The following is a 22,364-nucleotide window of genomic DNA, read 5'->3' on the forward strand; positions in this document are numbered from 1 at the left end:
TTCATGAAGTGTTTGCAATCTTCACTCATGTGCGTGCATTAACACACATGCTAGTTTGTTCAGCTCATTCGTGTACTCATACATATTTATTCACTCATTCATTCATCCACATATTCACACTTGTCATGTATTCTGTTCATTCACTCACACACACACATTCATTCCTGTATAAATGCATGCCTTCATGTGCTCATTCAATCCTGCATGCATGAATTCACTCACTCACTCATGCAGGCATGAACTCACCTGCTCACTCATTCATGCACTCATGCATACACGAATTCACTTGTTTACTCACTCATACATGCACTTATACATGCATGAATTCACTTCTTAAGTCATTCATGCGCTCAATCACGTATGAATTCACTTGTTCACTCATTCATGCACTCACTCATGCAGGCATGAATTCACCTTCCACTCATTCATGCACTATGCATGCATGAATTCACTTGTTCACTCAATCATTCATGCATTCAACTCATTCATTCACTCATTCATAGATTCATGCCTTCATTCATGCATGCATGCATTCACCTGGTTTTTCCACACAGTCACACCTCCATTCATGCATATATCTCTAAATTCATTCACACATGCATTGGCTCATTCATGCCTTCAACTCGTGCATTCACGTGTGAATGCATTCATTCCCTCCTTGGCACAAACATTGATTCACTGGTTCATCCATTTCCTGGCACGCTCATTCATGAGTAGTTGTTTGTTCATTCACGCCTCACATGTACTCACGCATACATGCACTCACGCATACATGCACTCACGACATGCGTACAGCCAGTCACTCGCTCGCTATGCATTCAACAGCTGAGATCTGAAACACTCATTTATTCTCTCTTTCGTGCACTCATTCATTCATTCATTTATGCGTGCAAGTATGCGCACGTGCATTTTTTATGCATTCAACAAGATCGCGTATGAGCCCTGCCTTCTCCCTCTGGGAGGCTTCCAGAGCGGCCTCCACTCTGGCTGCGCGCTGGCCTTGGGCCCGGGGCCTTAAGTCATCGTAAACATTTACTTTGGGGCCGGCTGATTAAAGGTTAAATGTCCAAACCTAGAAACCGCCGACTGCCGAGGGGGCCGCGGCGGGCGAGAGGCGGGGCGCGGGCGTGGATCACAGCCCCTGGCAGTTCCCGGGTCTCTCTCCCCGGCAGCCGGGGCTGGGCACCAGGCGGCGCGCGGGCTTGCCGGCAGGGGCTGCAGGGCGGAGGAGAGGACCCGCGCCCGCGGGGGCTGGGCGGAGGCGGGGCCGGGCTTCGGGACAGAGGCCAATCGCTGCCCTCGGGGCCTCCAGCGCCGGCCCTGGGCCGAGGCAGGCAGAGCGCGGAAGAGGTGCGACGGGCTGTAGTGGGGTGAAGGGGACCGTGGGCAGTGGAGGAGGCCCGGGCGCGGCGGGGGGCCGGGGAGCGCAGAGACTGCCCGAACGCCTAGGAGGTCTGGCGGGTGGGTGGTGTACAGTGGGGCGGGGGCGGAACCCAGAGGCCGGGGCTGGGGGCTGGGGGAGGGGCGCCGGCCTGGAGTGCAGAGGAGGGGCGAGGGGCGCGGGGGGCTGGAGGTCAGAGGTTGGCCAAGCGCGAAGGAGGGGAGGGGTGCGGGGCGCGGGGGTAGGCCAGGGGCATTTAGGGGTGAGTGCGCCGAGCCGGGGCACCGAGTACTGGGGAATACAGGCCGTCCAGGGCGCGGCGGGGCGTGGGGAGACGGGAGGCTGCCCCAGTATGGAGGACAGACGGGGGCGGGGGCTTAGGGCTGGGAGGCTTGGGGTGGGGGACGCGGACCCAAGGCAGAGGCTGCGGGAGCGCGCGGTAAGGGAGAGGTGCAGGGCGTGGAGGGGCCTCGGGGGCGCTTGGGGAGGATGGGCTGCAGGCCGGGACGGGGAGGAGCAGCGGCGAGAGGCGCAGGGGTGGGCGGGGGCGGCACTGGGGTGACGGGTGAGGGGGCACCTGGCCAGGGTGCGCGGGCAGAGGCAGCCCAAGCTCGGAAGAGGTGCAGATACTAGGGTCCGGGAGCGCAGGGGTGGGCCGGGGAGTGGAGAGGGGTGACCAGGGGGCGCCAGCTGGAGTGGGGGATGAGGGTGCCCAGAACTCCAAGCAGGTGCGTGGGGCGGCGGGCAGCTGCTGACACCGCTGAGGTCGGGTGGTGTCCCAGGGACGGTGTCGTTGCTGGGCGCATGGGTGTTAAGAGGCAGCGGGGTCGCAGGTGACTGCGAGGAGGACAGGGGGTCAAGGGGCCCTTGACCAGAGGGCAGGAAACTCACCTGGAGCGCCAAGGAGGAAGTGCGGGGCGTGGGGGTCGCGGGGGCATCGTGGGAGGCCGGGGCCCCGTGGGGCGCAGGTGACATGGAGTGGGTAGGAGGCCGGGGGTGACACCGGCGGGGCCTGCAGCTGAGGGTGTCGAGACTGCCACGCTGTCGCCCCCAGGCCTGGAAATCGACGCGGATTCCTGGAGACGGCGCCTCTGCTCCGAGAGTTCGTTCGTGGCGAGGAAGTCCACCCACTGCTCCCGGGCGCAGTTCTGCCGGTCCGCGCCCTCTGCGCGCTGCGCCGCGGACCATGTCGGGTGAGTAGCTCAGGCTCCTTCAGTTCAGCCTGCCTATTCTTACTGGCTTGGGAGAGAGATTGGTCTGCACTGGGGAGAACCCCACGTTGACCGCAGGATTGCCCCAAACTCCGAGTCTCCCCCTCACTGCCTCGCCCAGGTCTCTCTCTGGGGCTGGAGGGAATGGCCAGTCCGAGGCTGCTGGAGACATCAGCCTCAGCTGCTGGGAGGGGGTGATTTACAGTAAGTGAAGGGGGCCTTGGGATTTCACCAGTTTCCTTTTGTAAAATGCAGTCCTGAAAGTTTCAATGGGCTTGTTTCTTGGGAATAGCATTGAACTGCCTGAGACTGTCACTGCCTGGAAGGCCGATGGGAAGAAGTCTGTTCTCCTGAAACGGCCCTAAAGCTCTGGGAAGAGGCTGCCTTGAGTTCTGAGAGTTCAGACCACCGGTTTAATTTCTGTTTCCAGTACAGATGCAGGGATGGCCCAGCTTGGTGGCTCAGGCCTGTAATCGCAGCACTTTGGGAAGCTGAGGCAGGAGGACTGCTTGAGGCCAGGAGTTGGAGACCATCCTGGGCAACATAGGGAGACCACATCTCTAGGAAAAAAAATTTAAAATTTAGCTGGGCGTTGAGGCAACTGCCTGTAGTCCCAGCTACTAGGGAAGCTGAGGTGGGAGGGTCCTGAGCCCAGGAGTTCCAGGTGGCAGTGAGCTATGATTGCACCACTGCACTCCAGCCTGGGTGACAGAGTGGGACCCCGTGTCTAAAAAACAACAACAACAACAAAATAAGAATCCAGGTTAATCCTCCTGCAGGCAAAGGGCTGGCTGGCAGGAATGGCAGGAAAGGCCTGCCCCCCAAGGACCGGTGAGCCCCATCTCCCAGCCCTTGGGTTTTGTGGACATCAGATAGACCAGTTGACTTAAGAGGCCTAGATATGTGAACATAAGGTGTAACCTCATCCCATAAGAAAGATACTGCTTCTATTTTTTATCATTAAATCATCAAGACACCTCCTTCTTGTACCAGATCACACTGGATCATTCATGAGTGCATTTTATGTATTTTTTTTAAAATGTATACTTTTTAAAATTTTGTAGAGACAGGGTCTTGCTATGTTGCCCAGGCTGGTCTTGAACTTCTAGGCTCAAGCAGTCCTCCTCCTTTAGCCTCTCAAAGTGCTGGGTTTACAGGCACGAGCCACTGCGCCTGGCCATGAGTGCAATTTAAAACACACAAACAAAACAGATTACTTTTTTATTCAGAGGAGAGATTTGGTAAATCACAGAGATGCTTTTATCCTGTTTTTTCCCACTCTGGACTTAGAGAGGAAAATTGTCGGGGCAGGAATCTTAAGGATGTTTTCACGAGGTGTACTGGAAGCGTCCGTTCCAAGGAATGGTAGAAAAGATTCTCTGTTCTCGGGACGCGTTTGGAGCTCTCTGAAGTGAAAGCCACACGTTTCCCCAAGCCTGCTAGGGTCTGTATAATAGCAGCATTCAAGACAGACATTCGCATACATCTTGGTCAGCCTCGTGCCAGAAGAGAAGACTCGACTCTTTGCAGAAAACAAAAACCACCTTTGAGTAGAAAAGGGCTGAGAAGGAAGCTGCTAAGGTTATTTTGAGGGGTGATCAGAAGATTCCTTGAGTGGAGGGGGGCAAGCAAGGGGTAGAAAGAAACTGTTGTCACAGATTCATAAAATTCTCAGCCACTACAATCTCCAGGCTGGACCTGATTTTGTGACAGTGTCTCCTTTTTGTGGGCTGTAGTGCAGTGACAGGTTTTCTTGCTGTTTTTCCCCTCCGTGCTGTTGCTGAAAGTGTCCGCCGCAGAGGCACGTGGAGTGGAGACTCCCTCTTTGAATGCAGTAGCATTGGATAATTGTGGATGTTCTCTGGCGCCGCACCAGGACTTGATCACCAGTTGTTTCTTCAAGGCAAGGCGATGTGGAAGCTAAGCACCTGTCAATCAATGTTTCATCTTCTGTTCTATTTCAATCCGCTGGTCTGTCTTTGCACTTTAGATGGGTTTTACAGTGTCCTGGATGGGAAGCGGCTAACCTTCAGGAGGTGCACATTTTTGCTCCAAAGCAAAAGTCTGAGTCTCGGATTCCTTGTTGCTGGAGAGAGCTCTTGTGCCAACTGGTGTTGTCTTGTCATTGTGTGACTGTGGTCAGAATTCCCACCACTCTAAACCAAAGAGAGAAACAGGGTATCCAGTAGTTCCATAAGACTCTCACTCTAAATGTGGCCCTGTCTGCATTCTCTTTTGGGTTTGAGATCAAGGTAGGTGTGGGCAGGGCTGGTTCCTCCTGAGGCCTCTCTCCTGGGCTTGGTCCTCACAGGATCTTCCCTCTGTATGTGTCTGTGTCCTAATCTCTTTTTTTTTTGAGATGGAGTTTTGCTCTTGTTGCCCAGGCTGGAGTGCAATGGTACAATCTTGGCTCACTGCAACTTCTGCCTCTTGGGTTCAAGCGATTCTCCTGCCTTAGCCTCCCAAGTAGCTGGGATTACAGGCGCCCACCACCATGCCCGGTTCATTTTTGTATTTTTAGTACAGATGGGTTTTCTCCATGTTGGTCAGGCTGGTTTCGAACTCCTACCTCAGGTGATCCACCTACTTTGGCCTCCCAAAGTGCTTGGATTACAGGCGTGAGCCACTGTGCTTGGCCTAATCTCCTCTTCTTATAAGGACACCAATCCTATTGGATCAGCGCCCACCCTAGCGACCTAATTTTGTCTTAATCTCTTCTTTGAAGACCCCATCTCCAAATACAGTCACATTCCGAGGTCCTGGAGGTTATGACATTCATATATGAATTTTGGAGGTGCACAATTCAGCCCATAATAGGATAACTCATATATTTGAATAATACTGTGTTTTTCTGCTGGGGTTGCCATAACAAAGTCCCACAGACTGGGCGGCTTAAACAACAGACATTTACTCTCCCACCGTCCTGGAGGCTGGAAATCTGGGATCAGGGCGTGGGCAGGGCTGGTTCCTCCTGGCGCCTCTCTCCTTGGCTTGTAGATGTTGTCTTTCTCTATATCCTCACAAGGTCATCCCTCTGTGTGTGTCTGTATCCTCATCTCCTCTTGTTATGAGGCCAGCAGTGCTACTGGATCAGGGCCCACCCTAGTGACCTCATTTTACCGTAATCACCTCTTTAAAGACCCCATCTTCAAATACAGACACATTCAGAGGTCCTGTGGGTTAGGGTTTCATCCTAGGCGTTTCAGGATGGGTTATCATCTGTCTATAATACTCATTAATCGTAATGTTTTCCCTGAGGTCCCCATGAAGAGCTATAAAGCCAGCGCACGTGGTTATCAATCAATGATCACTCTGCCATTTCTCTTAGTTGTCGCTGAGATCCTCATGAAGAGATAAAAAACCAGCGCACATGGTTCTCAATCATTGATTACTTTGCCAGTTCGCTTAGTTGTCACTCACGTCCTGATGAACAGATAAAAAGGCAGCGCACACGGTTATCAATCATTGATCACTCTGTCATTTCTTTTAGTTGTCACTGAGATCCTCATGAAGGAGTAAAAACCAGTGCATGTGGTTATCAGTCATTGATCACTTTGCCAATTCTCTTAGTTGTCACTGATGCCCTCATGAAGAACTATAAAACCAGCACAGGTGGCGATCAATCACTGGTCACTTCGCCATTTCTCTGTGTTGTCTTCGGCACCTTGCTTTGGGCCAATTCACTTGCATCATCTTTTTCTCTAGACAGCCAGAGGGCCCTCCCTGGCCATGGAGAGGAGACCTTCTTACAGGTCTTGGAACCCTCAGATAGCTCCTCATAAGCCTCAGGATAATAGAAGAGGCTGCATATGACCTTGTGATTTGGGCCCTCTGACCTCTTCTCTTTCTGTGGATCCTTGTTCTCCAGCTGCTGTTGCTATGCTGTGAGGATTCGTACTCCAGGAATGCAGCAGGCAACCTATCATCTCCACCTCTGGCCTTGGCTCATGGACTTTTTCTGCCGTTTTCTTCTTCGCCTTATTATTTTTAATTCAGTCTCCTATTGGAGGCAGGAGACAGTAGCTATTTTGAGGGCTTTTGTGGGTGTTGGAGTCAGAGGTGATCTCAGACATTTAATTGATTGATGAAGCCCAGGTTTACTTGTTTTGGAAGCACATTTCTGTGTTGGAAAGGGAATTAATGACAGTGCATAGGCATGCCCCATCTAGACACTCCTGGATGGATGGGAGCCATATACATTCTTGTTTATTGATCCATTGATTTCTTGATGGATAAGTTCTTCCTGGTCATTTATCCCTGAGCTTAGATGGTGCCCTTTGAAAAACTGCTGCCAGCCATAGGGCTTCCCTTGTGGTATTGAAACACCCATTTCTTAGGGCTGATGTGTCTCATGGAGCCGTGGGTGTCTGAAGACAGAGCTTGTACCTTGTCAGCTGCTGGGCCCAGCATCCAACAGATTCTCATGCATAGGAATTGCCTGGGAAGTGAATCCACAATGAACGTGTAATGCACTGAGAGCAGGTCATTAGGTCCACATAGACATCTTCTGCCCCTTCACCTTCTTTGTCTTCTGCCTCCAGCTTCAATCCTTCACTCTTTCTCTAAGCAGTTGCCCTTGTGTGGGCAGCTTATGGCACAGTACTGTGGACTGGGGTAAGCAATGTCCCCCATAAAACTCATGTCCCCCCAGAAGCTGTGAATGGGACCTGTGAACCCAAAAGTATCTGAGACAGGTCTCGATCAATTAAGAAAGTTTATTTTGCCAAGGTTAAGGACATGCCCATGACACAGCCTCAGGAGGTCCTGACAACATGGGCCAAAGGTGGTCGGGGTACAGCTTGCTTTCACACATTTCAGAGAGACATGAGACATCAGTCAATACATGTAAGATATACATTGCTTTGATCTGAAAGGGTGGGACTACTTGAAGCAAGGGGATTGCAGGGGGTGGTGCCAGGTCATAGGTAGATTTTTAAATGTTCTGATTAGTCGAGAGAGTTATTATCAGTAGAAGAGAATGTCTGGGTTATGATAAGAGGTTGTGGAGACCAAGGTTTTATCACGCAGATGAAGCTCCAGGTAGCAGGCTTCAGAGAGAATAGATTGTAAACGTTTCTTATCAGACTTGAGGTCTGTGTTGATGTTTATGGTTGTCAGCTTTTCCTGAACTCCAAAATGGAGGAGGGTATGATGAGGCACGTCTGACTCTCTCCTCGTTATGGCCTGAACTCGTTTTTCAGGTTAACTTTGGAATGCCCTTGGCCATTTAGGTAGTTGTGAGGCCTAGAATTTTAGTTTAGATTTACAGACCTTATTTGGAAATAGGGTCTTTGTGGATGTAATTAGTTAAGCATCTCAAGATGAGATTATCCTGGAATATTTGGGTGGGCCCTAAATTCAATGACAGGTGTCCTTCTGAGAGATAGAGGAGACACGGACACAGAGGAGGTCATGTGGAGATGGAGGCAGAGGTTGGAGTGGTGTGGCCACAAGCCCAGGGACATCTGGAGCCACCAGGAGCTAGAAGAGGCAGGAAGGAGCCTTCTCTGGAGTTTGATTTTAGAATCCTGGCCTCCAGAGCTGTAAGAGAGGAAATATATGTTCTTCAAGTCTCCCAGTGTGTGGTACTTTCTCACAGCAGCCCCAGGAAACTCATTCGTGGGTTTGCTAGGGAAAGGAGTCAGCGATGAGCCCACCAGTAAGCAAAATGAGCACAGCAGGTCAGATGGCACAAGAGACGAAGGGTCGTGTGTCATGGGAGGTGAGGGACTGTGATGAGAAGGGTCATCTTGGGGAGCAGAGTTTGCAGGAAGATCTCCGAGGGATGAGTGGTCTTTCCCACGGCCACCGTGCGCCTGGAAGGAAAGCGAGTTCCAGGCGAGTTAAGGGAGTGGTAGTAGCCCCATGGTAGTAGCACATATCATAGAATGTGCTTGAAGACCCAGAGGGGTTGAGCTGGACGTGGGGACTGAGTGTGGGGGATGCGATGACCAGCAGTCTGGGCCTGGCTTACATTTGCAGACAATGAGAAAACCGTTGGTGTTGGGTTGGCTTCCAGGGCAGCTGATGACTTTCACTGTGTGTTGGGGGTAGAAAATGTGGTTTTTAAGGGCAGAGGAGACAGATAACAGGGACCAGAATGTACAGGGTGGAGCAGAGAATGCAAAGGAGGGAAGTTGTGGCTCAGGGTGGTTGATATAGAGACCCATTTTAAATGTTTTCTAGTCTGGTATGGTGGCTGGCTCACACCTGTAATCCTGGCACTTTGGGAGGCCAGGACAGGAGGATTGCTTGAGGCCAGGAGTTTGAGACCAGCCTGGGTGACAGAGCAAGAGACCCCATCTCTACAGAAAAATTAAAAATAAATTAACCAGGTGTGGTGGTGAGCATCTGTAGCCCCAGCTACTCAGGAGGCCGAGGTAGGAGGATTGCTTGAGCCCAGGAGTTCCAGGCTTTAGTGAGCTGTGATGCTGCTGCTGCACTCCAGCCTGGGTGACAGATAGAGCAAGATCCTGTCAAAAAAAAAAAAAAAAAAAAAAAAAAAGAAAAGGCCAAGCACAGAGGCACACCCAGCACTTTGGGAGGCTGAGGTGGTTAGATCGCCTGAGCCCAGGAGTTCGAGACCAGCCTGGGCAACATAACCTGTCTCTACAAAAAATATAAAAAATAGCTGGATGTAGTGGTGTGCACTTGTGGTCCCAGCTACTCAGGAGGCTGAGGTGGGAGGATTGCTTGCTCCCAGGAAGTCGAGGCTGCAGTGAGCTGAAATCATACCACTGCACTCCAGCCTGGGCAACAGAGGGAGATCTTGTCTCAAAAAGCACCACCAGCACAACATAACCAAGAATCCCAACACTTTCTGTTGTGCCTCTCTGTTAAGATCTCAGGTTAATTATGCAAGAGTAGAATGTGGGATTGGAGGCAAGTGGACTTCTCCTTACCACAGAATTCATGTCATAAATGCCCTGCACAGACGAGGCTTCTGGGGCTCTTGGGGAGACCTAGGACGTGGGCAATAGGGATCTGAATCTACCTGGTGGAGCTCATGACCCAGGTCAGACGATGCCAAGTTTCATTTTATACATTCTCTGTTCTTCCTCTCCACTCCTTAAGAGCACAGGTCAGTACGTGGGATTGGAGACACTGGACTCTTCCTTACTGGGGTATGGGAGTTGGCACGGCAAATACTCTGCAAAGCTCGTTCTTGCAGGACCAAGCATCTAAATAGCAAGGTCTAACCTCAGTCATCTGTTTCTGGAGGAAAATCCCAAAGCCTGGCCTTTGGAGTGTAATTTAGCCCTCATTCTCAGATTCGGTGGTGAAGTTCAGAGGGGAACCAATCCCTCTAAGCATCTCGAAGATGGACAGAACAGTCAGCTCAGGAGGAAATCTCAAAACAACAGCCCCTCCCGGGAGTTCTCTTACCTTTGTCATTGTAGTTCCTAATGATGCACTCCTTTTCCTTTCTGTTCTTTAATTCACATGGTCCTTAAACATGGTTCCTCGGATTTCAATAATCTATACATTGAAGATTACAAAGAAATCTTAATATCGCCAATGAAAGGCCAAAAATTGTAAATGGCACTTTGTTTTCAGTTTGACATTATTTTGCTGATGATTCTTTTCATAATATATATGATTTGATTTATCTTATTTTTTACTTTACCATCTGCTTTGCAATTAAATACACACCCACCCACACATACCCACACACACATACACACACATTTTATTTTCAAAGACAGGGCTCTGCTCTGTCACCCAAGCTGGAGTGCAGTGGCACAATTATATCTCACCGCAGCCTCCAACTTCTGGGTCAAACAATCCTGCCGTCTCAGCTTCCCAAGTAGCTGGGACTACAGGCATGTGCAAAAAATATATTTTTAAATTAAATGAATACAAATCCATTCTTAGTATGAAACGCATACTCAAATACCTGCCTGAGAAATGGTACATGGTAGATAACTGTGCAGCAGATGTGCTAATTGGCCTGGGTATAGAAATTTAGCTATTTGGTCTGGGTATACAATTTTAGGTTGAGGACCATTGTACTCAGAGGTTAGATATGGTGCTTTGTTTTAGTGTCCACTATTCACGATAAGAAGTCTCAGCCTCATCCTTCATAGGATTGACCTATATTTTTATTTTACTTTCATTTTCTTGGCATTTTCATGATGCTCTCCTTATCCTTGGTGCTTTTAAATTTTAGAAACATATTGTCAGGATAAGGACTGCTGATTTTCTTTCTTTCTCACTCTCTCTCCCTCTCCCCTCCTTCCCTCCCTCCCTCCCTCCCTCCCTCCCTCCCTTCCTTCCTTCCTTCCTTCCTTCCTTCCTTCCTTCCTTCCTTCCTCCCTCCCTCCCTCCCTCCCTCCCTTCCTTTCTCTCTTTCTTTCTTTTTTCTTTTTCTTTCTCTTTTGCTGCGTACTCTCTGGGCTTTTTAAATCTGAAGACTTTCTGCTATTGAGAACATTTCCTGTTTAATTTCTTTGAAATCTTTTCTTCTCTCTATTTTTTTTCTCTTCTCTTAATCTGAAATTCATGTTGGTGAACCTTTTGAATCAGTCCTGTAGGCTTCTAGCTTTCTGAAATTTTCCATTTGTCTCTTTATTCTACTTTCTGAGATTTCCTCAATGACATTTTCCAAACCTTCTGTTATTCTGTTTTCATTTCAGCAGATCACATTTTTTTTTTTTTTTTGAGACGGAGTCTCGCTCTGTCGCCGGGGCTGGAGCACAGTGGCCGGATCTCAGCTCACTGCAAGCTCCGCCTCCCGGGTTTACGCCATTCTCCTGCCTCAGCCTCCTGTGTAGCTGGGACTACAGGCGCCCGCCACCTCGCCCGGCTAGTTTTTTGTATTTTTTTAGTAGAGACGGGGTTTCACCGTGTTCGCCAGGATGGTCTCGATCTCCTGACCTCGTGATCCGCCCGTCTCGGCCTCCCAAAGTGCTGGGATTACAGGCTTGAGCCACCACGCCCGGCCGCAGATCACATTTTTAACTTCTAATAACTATTTCTTATCCTTGAAGTGATCTTTTTTTTTTGAGACAGAGTCTTGCTCTGTCTCCCAGGCTGGAGTGCAGTGGCGTGATCTCGGCTCACTGCAAGCTCCGCCTCCTGGGTTCAAGAGATTCTCCTGCCTCAGCCTCCTGAGTAGCTGGGATTACAGGTGCCCGCCACCATGCCTGGCTAATTTTTGTGTTTTTAGTAGAGACAGGATTTCACCATGTTGGTCAGGCTGGTCTCAAACTCCTGACCTTGTGATCCACCCGCCTCAGCCTCCCAAAGTGCTAGGATTACAGGCATGAGCCACCATGCCCGGCCGCAGTGATCTTTTCTATAGCATTTGATTCTTGGTTTATAGATGTATCCCTCTCCCCCTAATCTTTTGAAAGATTAATTAGCACAGTCAGAATTTTTATGTCTGCCTGTCTGTTCCTTGAATTTCTATTCCATGAACTGTCTGGTATTTCTGGGGTTCTTCCCACTCTACCCCATAACTTTTCAGTTCTGTCTTTTGTGGTGAAGGTGTTTTTCAAACACCTGGTAATTATATCTACATGTATAAAAATGAGGAATGTCAGTTGAGCTGTGCCCACTTGCAAGGGTTGCCAACTTGTCTGAATTTGTCAAGGTTATGTGAGAGGTTAGGAATTCCGCTTCTGTGTGGTGGTACTTATTTTTTTCTTGGGCTTCTTGTTTCCTTTAGAGTAGATCCTATTATCTGATTTTGCCCCTGGTGATGGGTATATTTGGCTTCTGAGAATTCTGCAGAATTTCAGTGACTTCTCCAGTTTCTCTTATTGGCTGACAGTTTTCTCCTGTCTGCTTGTTGGTTTGGGGTTCATACTTGCCTTCCTTAGCACACTTTTTAGTTTGTTCTCCTTTTATCTCAGAAGGAAGGAAAGAGAAACTAGGAGCTCCCCATCCACCGTCTTTGCTTGGAAGATTCCCGGTTTACACTTTTAATTATGTGGTTGAATTGATGAAAACGGATGGACCTTGAAAACATCATGCTGATGGAAAGAAGTCAGACACAAAAGGCCATATGGTGCTTGATTCCGTTTACATGAAATATGCAGAACAGGCAAATCTACAGAGATAAAAAGTGAATTGGTGGTTGTCAAGAGCTAGGGAAGGGAGAATGGGGAGATACTCCTTAATGAGTGCGGGGTCTCTTTTGAGATTAGATAGAGGTGGTGGGTGTACAACATTGTGATGAATTGTGTTCTTTACAACCGCGAATTTTATGTCATGTGAAATTTACCGTGATAAATAAAAAGGAAATATAAAATTATTCCATTTTCAAAAGGTTACATAGTGTTTGATTCCATTTATAGGAAATATCCCAAATAGGAAGATAGAGATAGAAAGCAGACTCATGGTTGCCAGGGCTGGGAAGAGGGAATGGGGAGTGACTGTGTAATGGGTACAGGGCCTCCTTTTGGAGTGATGAAAATGTCCTCGGATTGCCTGGAGGTAGTGGTTGCACAACATTGCGCATGGACTAAATGCGAGTCCCATTAATTTTTTGAGAGTTTGCATGGAAAGGTGAAGCTCTAAACAGGTCGTATGTTTAGGTGTGGGGATACTCATTATGCTGCTTAGAAATTATGTTCACACTTAGGGCTCAACACTGGGGGTTCTACTTGGTAATTCTTTCTGCCTCCACACTCTTTCAAGATATGGATCAGAGAAACCCCATATCTTGGGGTGAGGACGGGGTAGGGGATTGGATCTCTGGCTCTGTTTTGGGCATTGTATGATTTTCGAGGTCTGTGGGTGAAGCTCACACAGTCCCCTTTACCTTGGCCAGCTCTGGGCTTTGCAGATGCCAGTCCAGAATGCCTGCTTCCTCTCCCATCTCTCTCCTCTGCTTAGAGACAAAAGAGCCTTACAGACAGCTGAACAGGTCCATGACCGCTACGCCTGTTCTTGGGAAGTAATTTTGATCAGAGCTCAGGCCTTTGGAAATGTCTAAAGGAGTAGTAATCACCATTATTATTTTAAAGCTAGTAACTAAGAAAACTATAGATTATAGATAATGTGGTAGAGATAATTTATAATCTATAGACTGTAGCTAGACAGGTAGATGATTGAAAGATTGATAGATATAAATAAGTAGATACAGAGAGGACACATACATGATAGGTAGATGATAGGTATGGATAGACGGATGGATAATAGAAAGATGATAGGTAGAGAGATGATGGAGACAGATAGATGGATGATAGACAGATGATAGATATATAGATGATAGATAAATAGATATAGATGATATATGACAAATAGATGATAGAGATAGATGAATTAGCTAGATAGATAATAGAGATACATGGTAGTAAGATAGATAATAAATAATAGATGTGAAGAGGATTGGTAGATAGGTGGATGGATGGATGGATGGATAGATGATAGGTAGATGGATAGAGAGATGATAGATGGATGGATGGAAGGATAGATAGATAGATGAATAGATGATAGAGATAGATAGATAGATGGAAGGGTGGATAGATAGATTATAGTAAGATAGATAATAAATAGATGTACAGAGAAATGGTAGATGATGGATGGATGGATGGATGGATGGATGGATAGATGGATAGATAGATTATAGATGGATGGATATATAGATGATAGATACATAAGGATAGATAGATAGACACATAGATAATGGATGGATATATGACAGATAGATGGATGGATGGGTAGCTAGAAATAGATTATAGTAAGATAGATAATAAATAATAGATGTGCAGATAATTGGTAGATGATAGGTAGATGGATAGATGAATGGATGGATAGATAGATGATAGATAGGTAGATAGATAATATAGATATTATCCAATGATAGATAGATGATGGATGGATGGATAGACAGATGATAGATAAATAGATGAATGGATGGATGGACAGATGGGTGGATGGATGGATGGATGGATGATGGATAGATGGATAGACATGGACTGATGACAGGTATCTTTTGTTATACAGAATTAAGTTGTAAAGTTTGCTGTCTGTAATTCTCACTCCCAATGGAGATGCCAGGAATTCTCGCTCTTTCTTCGTGCAAGGGTGGGGAGGAGGAGTCAACAGAAGCAGCTGTAACAGGCGCATTTTGGAATTTACCCCATTGGAATGTAAAGGTCAAGGAGGCAGCCCTGGGCCACACGTCTGGGACACTTGTGTTTGTTATATTTAGTGCGAATTGTGGGTTGACTTTGCTTGGAGTGCTGCTTCTGGGGAAGGCGCCATGGTTGCCTACGTGCTGAGCATTTTAATTTCCATAGACAGTACACTGGGCTGCACACTGCATGGGACTTCTCGGCGTTGCTGGCTGCCCTCCTGACTGTTGTCTTTCCCCTGGCAACAGGGGCCTGCGTGCCCAAGAATGAAGTGGTTTAAAAGTCATTACCAAAGTTCACATCAGTCTTGCCCACAGAGACTTAAAACTGTCATAAATTATACCTGCTGTGAGAGTTCCGTCCTCTCATATTGAGGCATTAGGAAACTGAGCACATTCTGCCAAGTGAACAACATACTTTTCCTTTTGTTGTCTCTACCGCCTCATACATCCCTGAGTTGAACTTGAAGTCTTTGTAAGAAATGGTCTGTCCAGAATTTAAATAACATGTTTGGGTGCTGCTTTATGAAGCACGATCCTTTCCTTTCCTTTCCTTTCCTTTCCTTTCCTTTCCTTTCCTTTCTCTTTCCTTTCTCTTTCCTTTCTCTTTCCTTTCTCTTTCCTTTCTCTTTCCTTTCTCTTTCCTTTCTCTTTCCTTTCTCTTTCCTTTCTCTTTCCTTTCTCTTTCCTTTCTCTTTCCTCTTTCCTTTCTCTTTCCTTTCTCTTTCCTTTCCTTCTTTCTTTCTTTCTTTTTTTTTTTTTTTTGACAGGGACTCACTCTGTTGTCCAGGTTGGAGTTCAGTGGTGTGATCATGGCTCTTTGCAGCCTTGACCTCCTGTACTCAAGCAATCCTCCTGCCTCAGCCTCCCAAGTAGCTAGGACTACAGGCGTGCACCACCTCGCCTGGCTAATTTTTTTTTTTTTTTTCAGTAGAGATGAGGTCTTGCTGTGTTTCCCAGGCTGGTTTCAAACTCCCGGGCTCAAATGATCCCCCTTCTTTGGCCCTAGCACTGGGATTACAGGCATGAGCCACTGCACCTAGCCTAGAGCACAGTTCTTTTGAGTGAGTTGGATTTTACATCTTTGCTGTAACTCAGGTCATCAAACCATCACTTCCACTTTTTACCTTTTGTTTTCACCTAAGATCTAAACACTTTGGGTGAGTTTTCAAGAGTCAAACACAACATAAAATAAGGGATAGTAGCTATGAGTTTCCATGGCATTGCAGCGTCAGGAAATGGGCATAGCAGTTGGGTTGACTTTGTCCTTCCTACTCCTCCTGTGGTTTGTTTTGTTTAGAATGAAAGGAAGCATGTATGTGAATTAGAATACTGAATATTCACTGCAAATCCTGATTTTCTTTTTTTTTTTTTTTTGAGACAGGGTCTCACTCTGTCACCCAGGCTGGAGTACAGTGGTGCAATCATGGCTCACTGCAGCCTCAAACTCCCAGGCTCAAGTATCCTCCCACCTCAGCCTCCCGAGTAGCTGTAACTACAGGAATGCCACCACGTCCAGCTAATTTTTGTATTTTTCACAGAGACAGAGTTTCACCATGTTGCCCAGGCTGGTCTCGAACTCCTGAGGTCGAGCAATTCACCGGCCTCAGCCTCCCAAACTGCCGGGATGACAGGTGTGAGCCATCACGTCTGGCTCAAGCCATGATTCGTGGGAGAGGAGAGGAGGTGACTATGGCCCCATCACCCCTGCTGTCCCTCAGGAGTGTAACTCTGGTGTTTTTTGTTGATTTTCACAGTGACTGATCAGGCTTTTGTCACACTGGCCACCAATGACATCTACTGCCAGGGCGCCCTGGTCCTGGGGCAGTCACTGAGGAGACACAGGCTGACGAGGAAGCTGGTGGTGTTGATCACTCCTCAGGTGTCCAGCCTGCTCAGGTAAGGCTCAGAGATGCGGCTTGTGCCCAGCTGGGTCCTATAGAAGGAGGGTCACCTCCCCCCCAGAGGTCCTAGGAGTTATTCTGACGACTAACCGCCCTTCTTCACAGGCCTGGATGGCCGGCAATCATGATGGGCATCTGACATTTGTAACGAACCTTTGAATCATGTGAAAATAGGTGTGTGATCGGCTTCACAATACTTTAAAAAACAATGCTGGGTTTGGTTACAGTTCATTCTCCCAATCATGGAAATTGAAAACTCAATTTGTTTATTTGTTTTTGAGACAGGGTCTCGCTCTGTCACCCAGGCTGGAGTGCAGTGGTACCATCTCGGCTCACCGCAACCTCTCCCTCCCGGGCTCAAGCGATCTTCCCTCCTCAGCCTTCTAAGTAGCTGGGACCACAAGTATGTGCCCCCATGCTCGGCTATTTTTATTTTTATTTTTTGTATTTTTGGTAGAGACACAGTTTTTCCACGTTGCCTCGCTGATCTTGAACTCGTGGACTCACTCAGTCCACCTGGCTTGGCCTCCCAAAGTGCTGGGATTACAGGCATGAGCCACAGCACCTGGCCAAGGAGTCTTTTTTTTATAATTTCCTTTTATAATTCCCTTTGTCTTTAATTCTCAAATAAAGAAAATACGTAAATAAATGCCTCTAATGAATAAAGCATAAGGCTTCTCTTAAATGTCATACATTATGTAAGCAATAATCTTTTTCTTTCATCAGCCATGGACCACTTAGAAAAACTGATTTTATATGAATGGGACGAGGAGGCATTTAATATGGCAGATGTAGCAGGAATTGAATGTCATATTCTTTGACAATGAAATAATAAATCCAGACATTAATAGCTAAACTAAAAAGAGAACAAACAAAGAAAAAACCAACCAATGTGTCCTCAGACGTTTTAAACTAGGAGTACTCTCCTAAATAACTCAATCCAGGTACAAATGAAAGCTTGAATTATGTACTATTTCAGAAAATCACTGCAATGTGAGTGCTTCCTATACAAAGCAAAGAGAGCAACTACAGTGGTACAAGAAAGAAAATTCAAATCAGTGAAGACATTAGCCACTTCAAATAGATATATGTTTATATACATACGTGTGTGTATATATGTTTATATGCATACATGTGTATATGCATATACATACACGTGTATGTATGTATATATACATGTATATATTTATACGTGCATGCATATACATGTATGTATACATGTTCAAATATATATGTATATACATATAAATATATTTGAACTGGATAATCTCATCGCTGATTTAAATTTAAAAATATATATATACATATATATTTGAACTGGATAATTTCAAATATATATATTTCATATATACATATGAACTGGATAATTTCACTGATTTAAATGTAAAATATATACATACATATGTGTGTGTGTGTGTGTATATATATATAAATTTATTTATTTATTTATTTATTTATTTAAATTTTTTGAGACAGAGTCTCACTCTGTCGTCCAGGTGGGAGTGCAATGGTGCGATCTTGGCTCAGTGCAACCTCCACCTCCCAGGTTCCAGTGATTCTCCAACCTCAGTGTTCTGAGTAGCTGGGATTACAGGCATCCAACATCACGCCTGGCTAATTTTTGTATTTTTAGTAGACACAAGGTTTCACCACATTGACCAGGCTGGTCTCAAACTCCTGACCTCAAGTGATCCACCCGCCTCGGCCTCCCAAAGTGCTGGGATTACAGATGTGACTCACCGTGCCCAGCCCCAAATATTTTTAAAATAATAATTAAAAAAAGCAAACAGCATTAAAAAATTCATAAAGATAAAACGATAAAACTAATCATTGGGAACAAGAAACAAATTCAGGGATTAGATTAACAAATCTTCAGGGAGGCCAAGGTGGAAGGATTGCCTGAGGCCAGGAGTTTGAGACAGTCTGGGCAACATAGCAAGACTCTATCTCTACAGAAAATAAAAAGAGTTAGCCAGGTGTGGTGGTGCGCACCTGTAGTCCCAGCTACTCAGGAAGCTGAGGTGGGAGGATTGTTTGAGCCTAGAGGTTCGAGGCTGTAGTGAGCCGTGATTGCACCACTGCACTCCAGACTGGGCAACAGAGTGAGCTCTTCTCTCTAAAAATAAAAATAACAAATAAAAATGAATCTTTTATTTGAGAAAACATAAATGTGCAAAATTGAAATTAGAAAGAAGTCATTTGGAGGCAGTTTTAATATCGAATACAATATAGAACCCTTATGGTAATAACGTTGGGAGTATTGAAGAAGGGCTTGATCCTTCTCAGGGAATCAGTAAGATGTTGGTTGTTGTCATCAGGAGGAATAGAAACCTTCTGTTTGACAATAACTATGAGAAAAACTGAAAATGTTACCAAAGGCTTATCTTGTAGAAAGGCCCTGGTTTGGGCAATATTAAGGGAAGTTCTGTTAAATTGCTCATGATGAATTAATTTCCCTGCTACATAAGCTATCACCGAACCTAGCAAAAGATGAATATGTTCACTTATTTTAAGAAACTGTTATAATCTTGACACCCAAACTTGATTTATAGGCTTGATTGTGTTTACATATGAATTGAGAAAGCCCTCAAATGCAGGATGTTAATAAGGCAACTCTAGCCCTGTAGTAAAGAAATAAATAGTGCTTGCCCTAAGAAAGCAAAGATAGGTTATTATTTTAAAATCTGTTAATGTCATTCATCACATTAATATGTTAGAGAAAATCAATGATAAGATCCTTTTAAAATAAAAGCTAAGCATATAACAAAATGAATTCCAGGCTGGCCACGGTGGCTCATGCCTGTCATCCCAACCCTTTGGGAGGCTGAAGCAGGTGGATCACTTGAGGTCAGGAGTTCGAGACCAGCCTGGTCAACATGGTGAAGCCCCATCTCTACTAAAAATACCAAAAAAAAAAAAAAAAGAAAAGAAAAAATTAGCTGGGTGTGGTGACAGGCATCTGTAATCCCAGCTACTTGGGAGGCTGAGACAGGAGAATCATGTGAGTCCGGGAGGTTAAGGTTGCAATAAGCCGAGATGGCGCCACTGTGTTCCAGCCTGGGTGACAGAGCAAGACTCTGTCAAAAAAAAAAAAAAAAATCCACATAGATTATAAATATAGAGGTAAACATTTAAAACATAGAGAAATCTTATAAGAAAATAGATGGAAGTTTCTCAGTACTGCTGCTATCTGGGACTGGAGGGTTCCATGTGGTGGGGCGTCCTGTGCACTGTAGGGTGTTGAGCAGTGCCCCTGGGCTCCGCCCACCAGATGCCGACAGAAGTTGGCAGTTGTGACAACTAAAAATATCTCCACATATTGATGCAGGTGGATGTCTCATTCATCTGAAAGCTGGAAATGCTGTTGTAAATTACACAAGATGGAAGAGGACACCAGAGTTGCTGTGTCAGAGATACTATGTGTTAAAGTGGAAGATTAAAACAACCTGAGGGACACATTGACAATATTATAACGGAGGGGTTCTTACTGTCCATCACATACGAAGAACTCTTAAAACACTTGAGGGGTTTGCACTGGCTCATCTCTAGCACGCCAGAAGCAAAGATAGACAGACAAATACAAAAATAGGTATTATCATGAACAACCGGCTGGGTGTGGTGCCTCACACCTCAAATCCCAGCACTTTGGGAGGCCGAGGTGGGCAGATCACTTGAGGTCAGGAGTTCGAGACCAGCCTGACCAATATGGTGAAACCCCGTCTTTACTAAAAATACAAAAAACATTAGCTGGGCGTGGTGGTGCCTGTAATTCCAGCTACTCGGAAGGCTGAGGCAGGAGAATTGCTTGAACCTGGGAGGCGGAGGTTGCAGTGAGCCCAGATCGTGCCACTGCACTCCAGCCTGGTGGCAGCGAGACTCTGTCAAAAAAGAAGGAAAGAAAAAAAAGCCTGACTATATTAAGGTTCAAAAATGAATGCACCAGTGAGTGGAAAGGTATATAGCACATCCAGTGGGTTCCCTGTTTTATTCTAAAAGCCGGCGGGGGCAGGGGGATAGAAAAATGCTGTTAAAGAGTATAATTGAATTGCTTGTAACACAAAGTATACATGCTTGAGGGGATGGATACTACATCTTCCATCATGTCATTATTACTTATTGCCTACCTGTATCAAGGTAGACTTAAGGTCTACTCAAGAGGAACTTTAAAATATTCAGAAGCAACATGGCAGAAATCGTGGGAAGGTTCAGTGCTGCAGGTTGGGTTGAGGTTTTGTAGGCCCTTTTATTATATATTTCATAGTCATGGGGAGAACTGAGGGATGGCGCTCGGCGGTGCTCAGGGCACTAGAAGATGAGCAGTGAGCAATGACCATAAATGACCAGGAGTGTGGGTGGTGGGAGATCGTCCCTCACCCAGGCTGTGTGGTACAAGCGTGTTGTGGAGTGATCTTGTAGGGAAATCATGCCAGGAGCCTGCGTTTATAGCTTTAAACTAATGGTATTCATGAAACATAATTCGGCTTCCAGGAGTTTATTTTAGGAAAATGAACAGAGCCGAACAAAAGGATGTAAGGACATAAATGGCAGTGCCATTTGTAGCGAGGTGGAGTGCTGTTTCTCTTGCCCTCCCCATGGCCCGGATCTTTATGCAACTGCGGCGAAGATGCCATAAATTCCATAAATAACCGGGTCAAAAGCAGAGGGAGATTTGCTGAAGGAAGGGTACTTTTTCAGAGAAATAGTTACCTTGAATACAGAGCAGTGAAATCTTACAAATAAATGTCGAGTCCAAGAGAAATGCTAAACGATAGAAAAGGTCCGAGAGCTTCAATATCTGTCAAATAGGAGAGGAAAGAAAGAAAGAGAGAAAGAGAGAGAGAGAGAAAGAAAGAAAGAGAAAGGAAGGAAGGAAAGAAAGGAAGGAAGGAAAGAAGGAAGGAAGGAAGGAAGGGAGGGAGGAAGGGAGAGAAGTAACTCCTATTATATTTCAGCTCTGAGAAAAAGTTTAGATTGAGAGTGTTCCGGTTATTGAGCAGAGTGGATGAAGAAAGCTCAAATGTAGACACAAAGTGGTAAAATTTCAGAACAGCAAAAATGAAGAAAAATCCTAAATGCCTTTCTGTATCAATTTGGTTGAGATAATTGATGGCTCAAAATTCTGGTGCAAGATAACTTTGAAATGAAAGTTCTGTATTCAGCTTTAGTACTGTAATTTGAAAGCAAAACAAAGACTTTTCAAATTTGCAAACGTTAAAAATGTTATCCCTCAAAGACCTTTGAGGAAAAAGTTAGTTGATTGACTCCAGCAAAATGGAATGTAATCCAAGAAAGGCGAGAGTAGCCAAGCACAGTGGCTCATGCCTGTAACCACAGCATTTTGAGAGGCTGAGGTGGGAGGATCGCTTGAGTCCAAGAGTTCAAGACCAACCTGGACAACATAGTGAGGTCTCATCTCTACTGAAAAATTATTTTAAATTGCTGAGTGCAGTGGCGCATGCCTGAAGTCCCAGCTACTCAGGAGGCTGAGGTGGGAGGATCACTTGAGCCCAGGAGACTGAAGCTGCAGTGAGCTGTGATTACACTACTGCACTCCAGCCTGGGTGACAGAGCAAGACCCTATCTCAAAATAATAATAATAATAATAATAATAATAATAATAATAAAAAAATAGAAGAGAGCACACAGGAAGCAGTGCTGAATACATAAATGTATAAAACAGAGTTAAGTCTGAATGTGTTAGTGCATAGTTGTGAAAATAATCTGAAATTAACATTTCACATGGGAGGTAATTGAAAGAGCAGAGCAGAAGGAGAGAATGAGCA

The 22,364-nt window shown here is 45.9% G+C and overlaps 1 protein-coding gene across 12 annotated transcripts in view; it reads left to right on the plus strand.

Annotated features, from left to right (window-relative positions):
• Window positions 1–1,294: 1,294 nt before the first annotated feature.
• LOC126946412 (glycogenin-2) overlaps window positions 1,295–22,364 on the plus strand; it is a 53,625-nt gene continuing 32,555 nt past the window's right edge. For 6 of the 12 annotated variants that reach the window (XR_007722655.1, XR_007722656.1, XM_050776663.1 and 3 more), the window contains exons 1-4: window positions 1,321–1,350; window positions 2,436–2,574; window positions 16,219–16,311; window positions 16,435–16,576. Coding sequence is in view for 10 of the 12 variants with exons in the window: in XM_050776663.1 (XP_050632620.1) it covers window positions 2,568–2,574; window positions 16,219–16,311; window positions 16,435–16,576 (242 nt within the window). In the remaining 2 variants the exon portion in view is untranslated. The other 6 variants (XM_050776659.1, XM_050776657.1, XM_050776658.1 and 3 more) reach the window with 6 other exon arrangements.

This window comes from Macaca thibetana, chromosome X (assembly GCF_024542745.1).
Source record: "Macaca thibetana thibetana isolate TM-01 chromosome X, ASM2454274v1, whole genome shotgun sequence".
In the NCBI taxonomy this organism is placed as follows: domain Eukaryota; kingdom Metazoa; phylum Chordata; class Mammalia; order Primates; family Cercopithecidae; genus Macaca; species Macaca thibetana.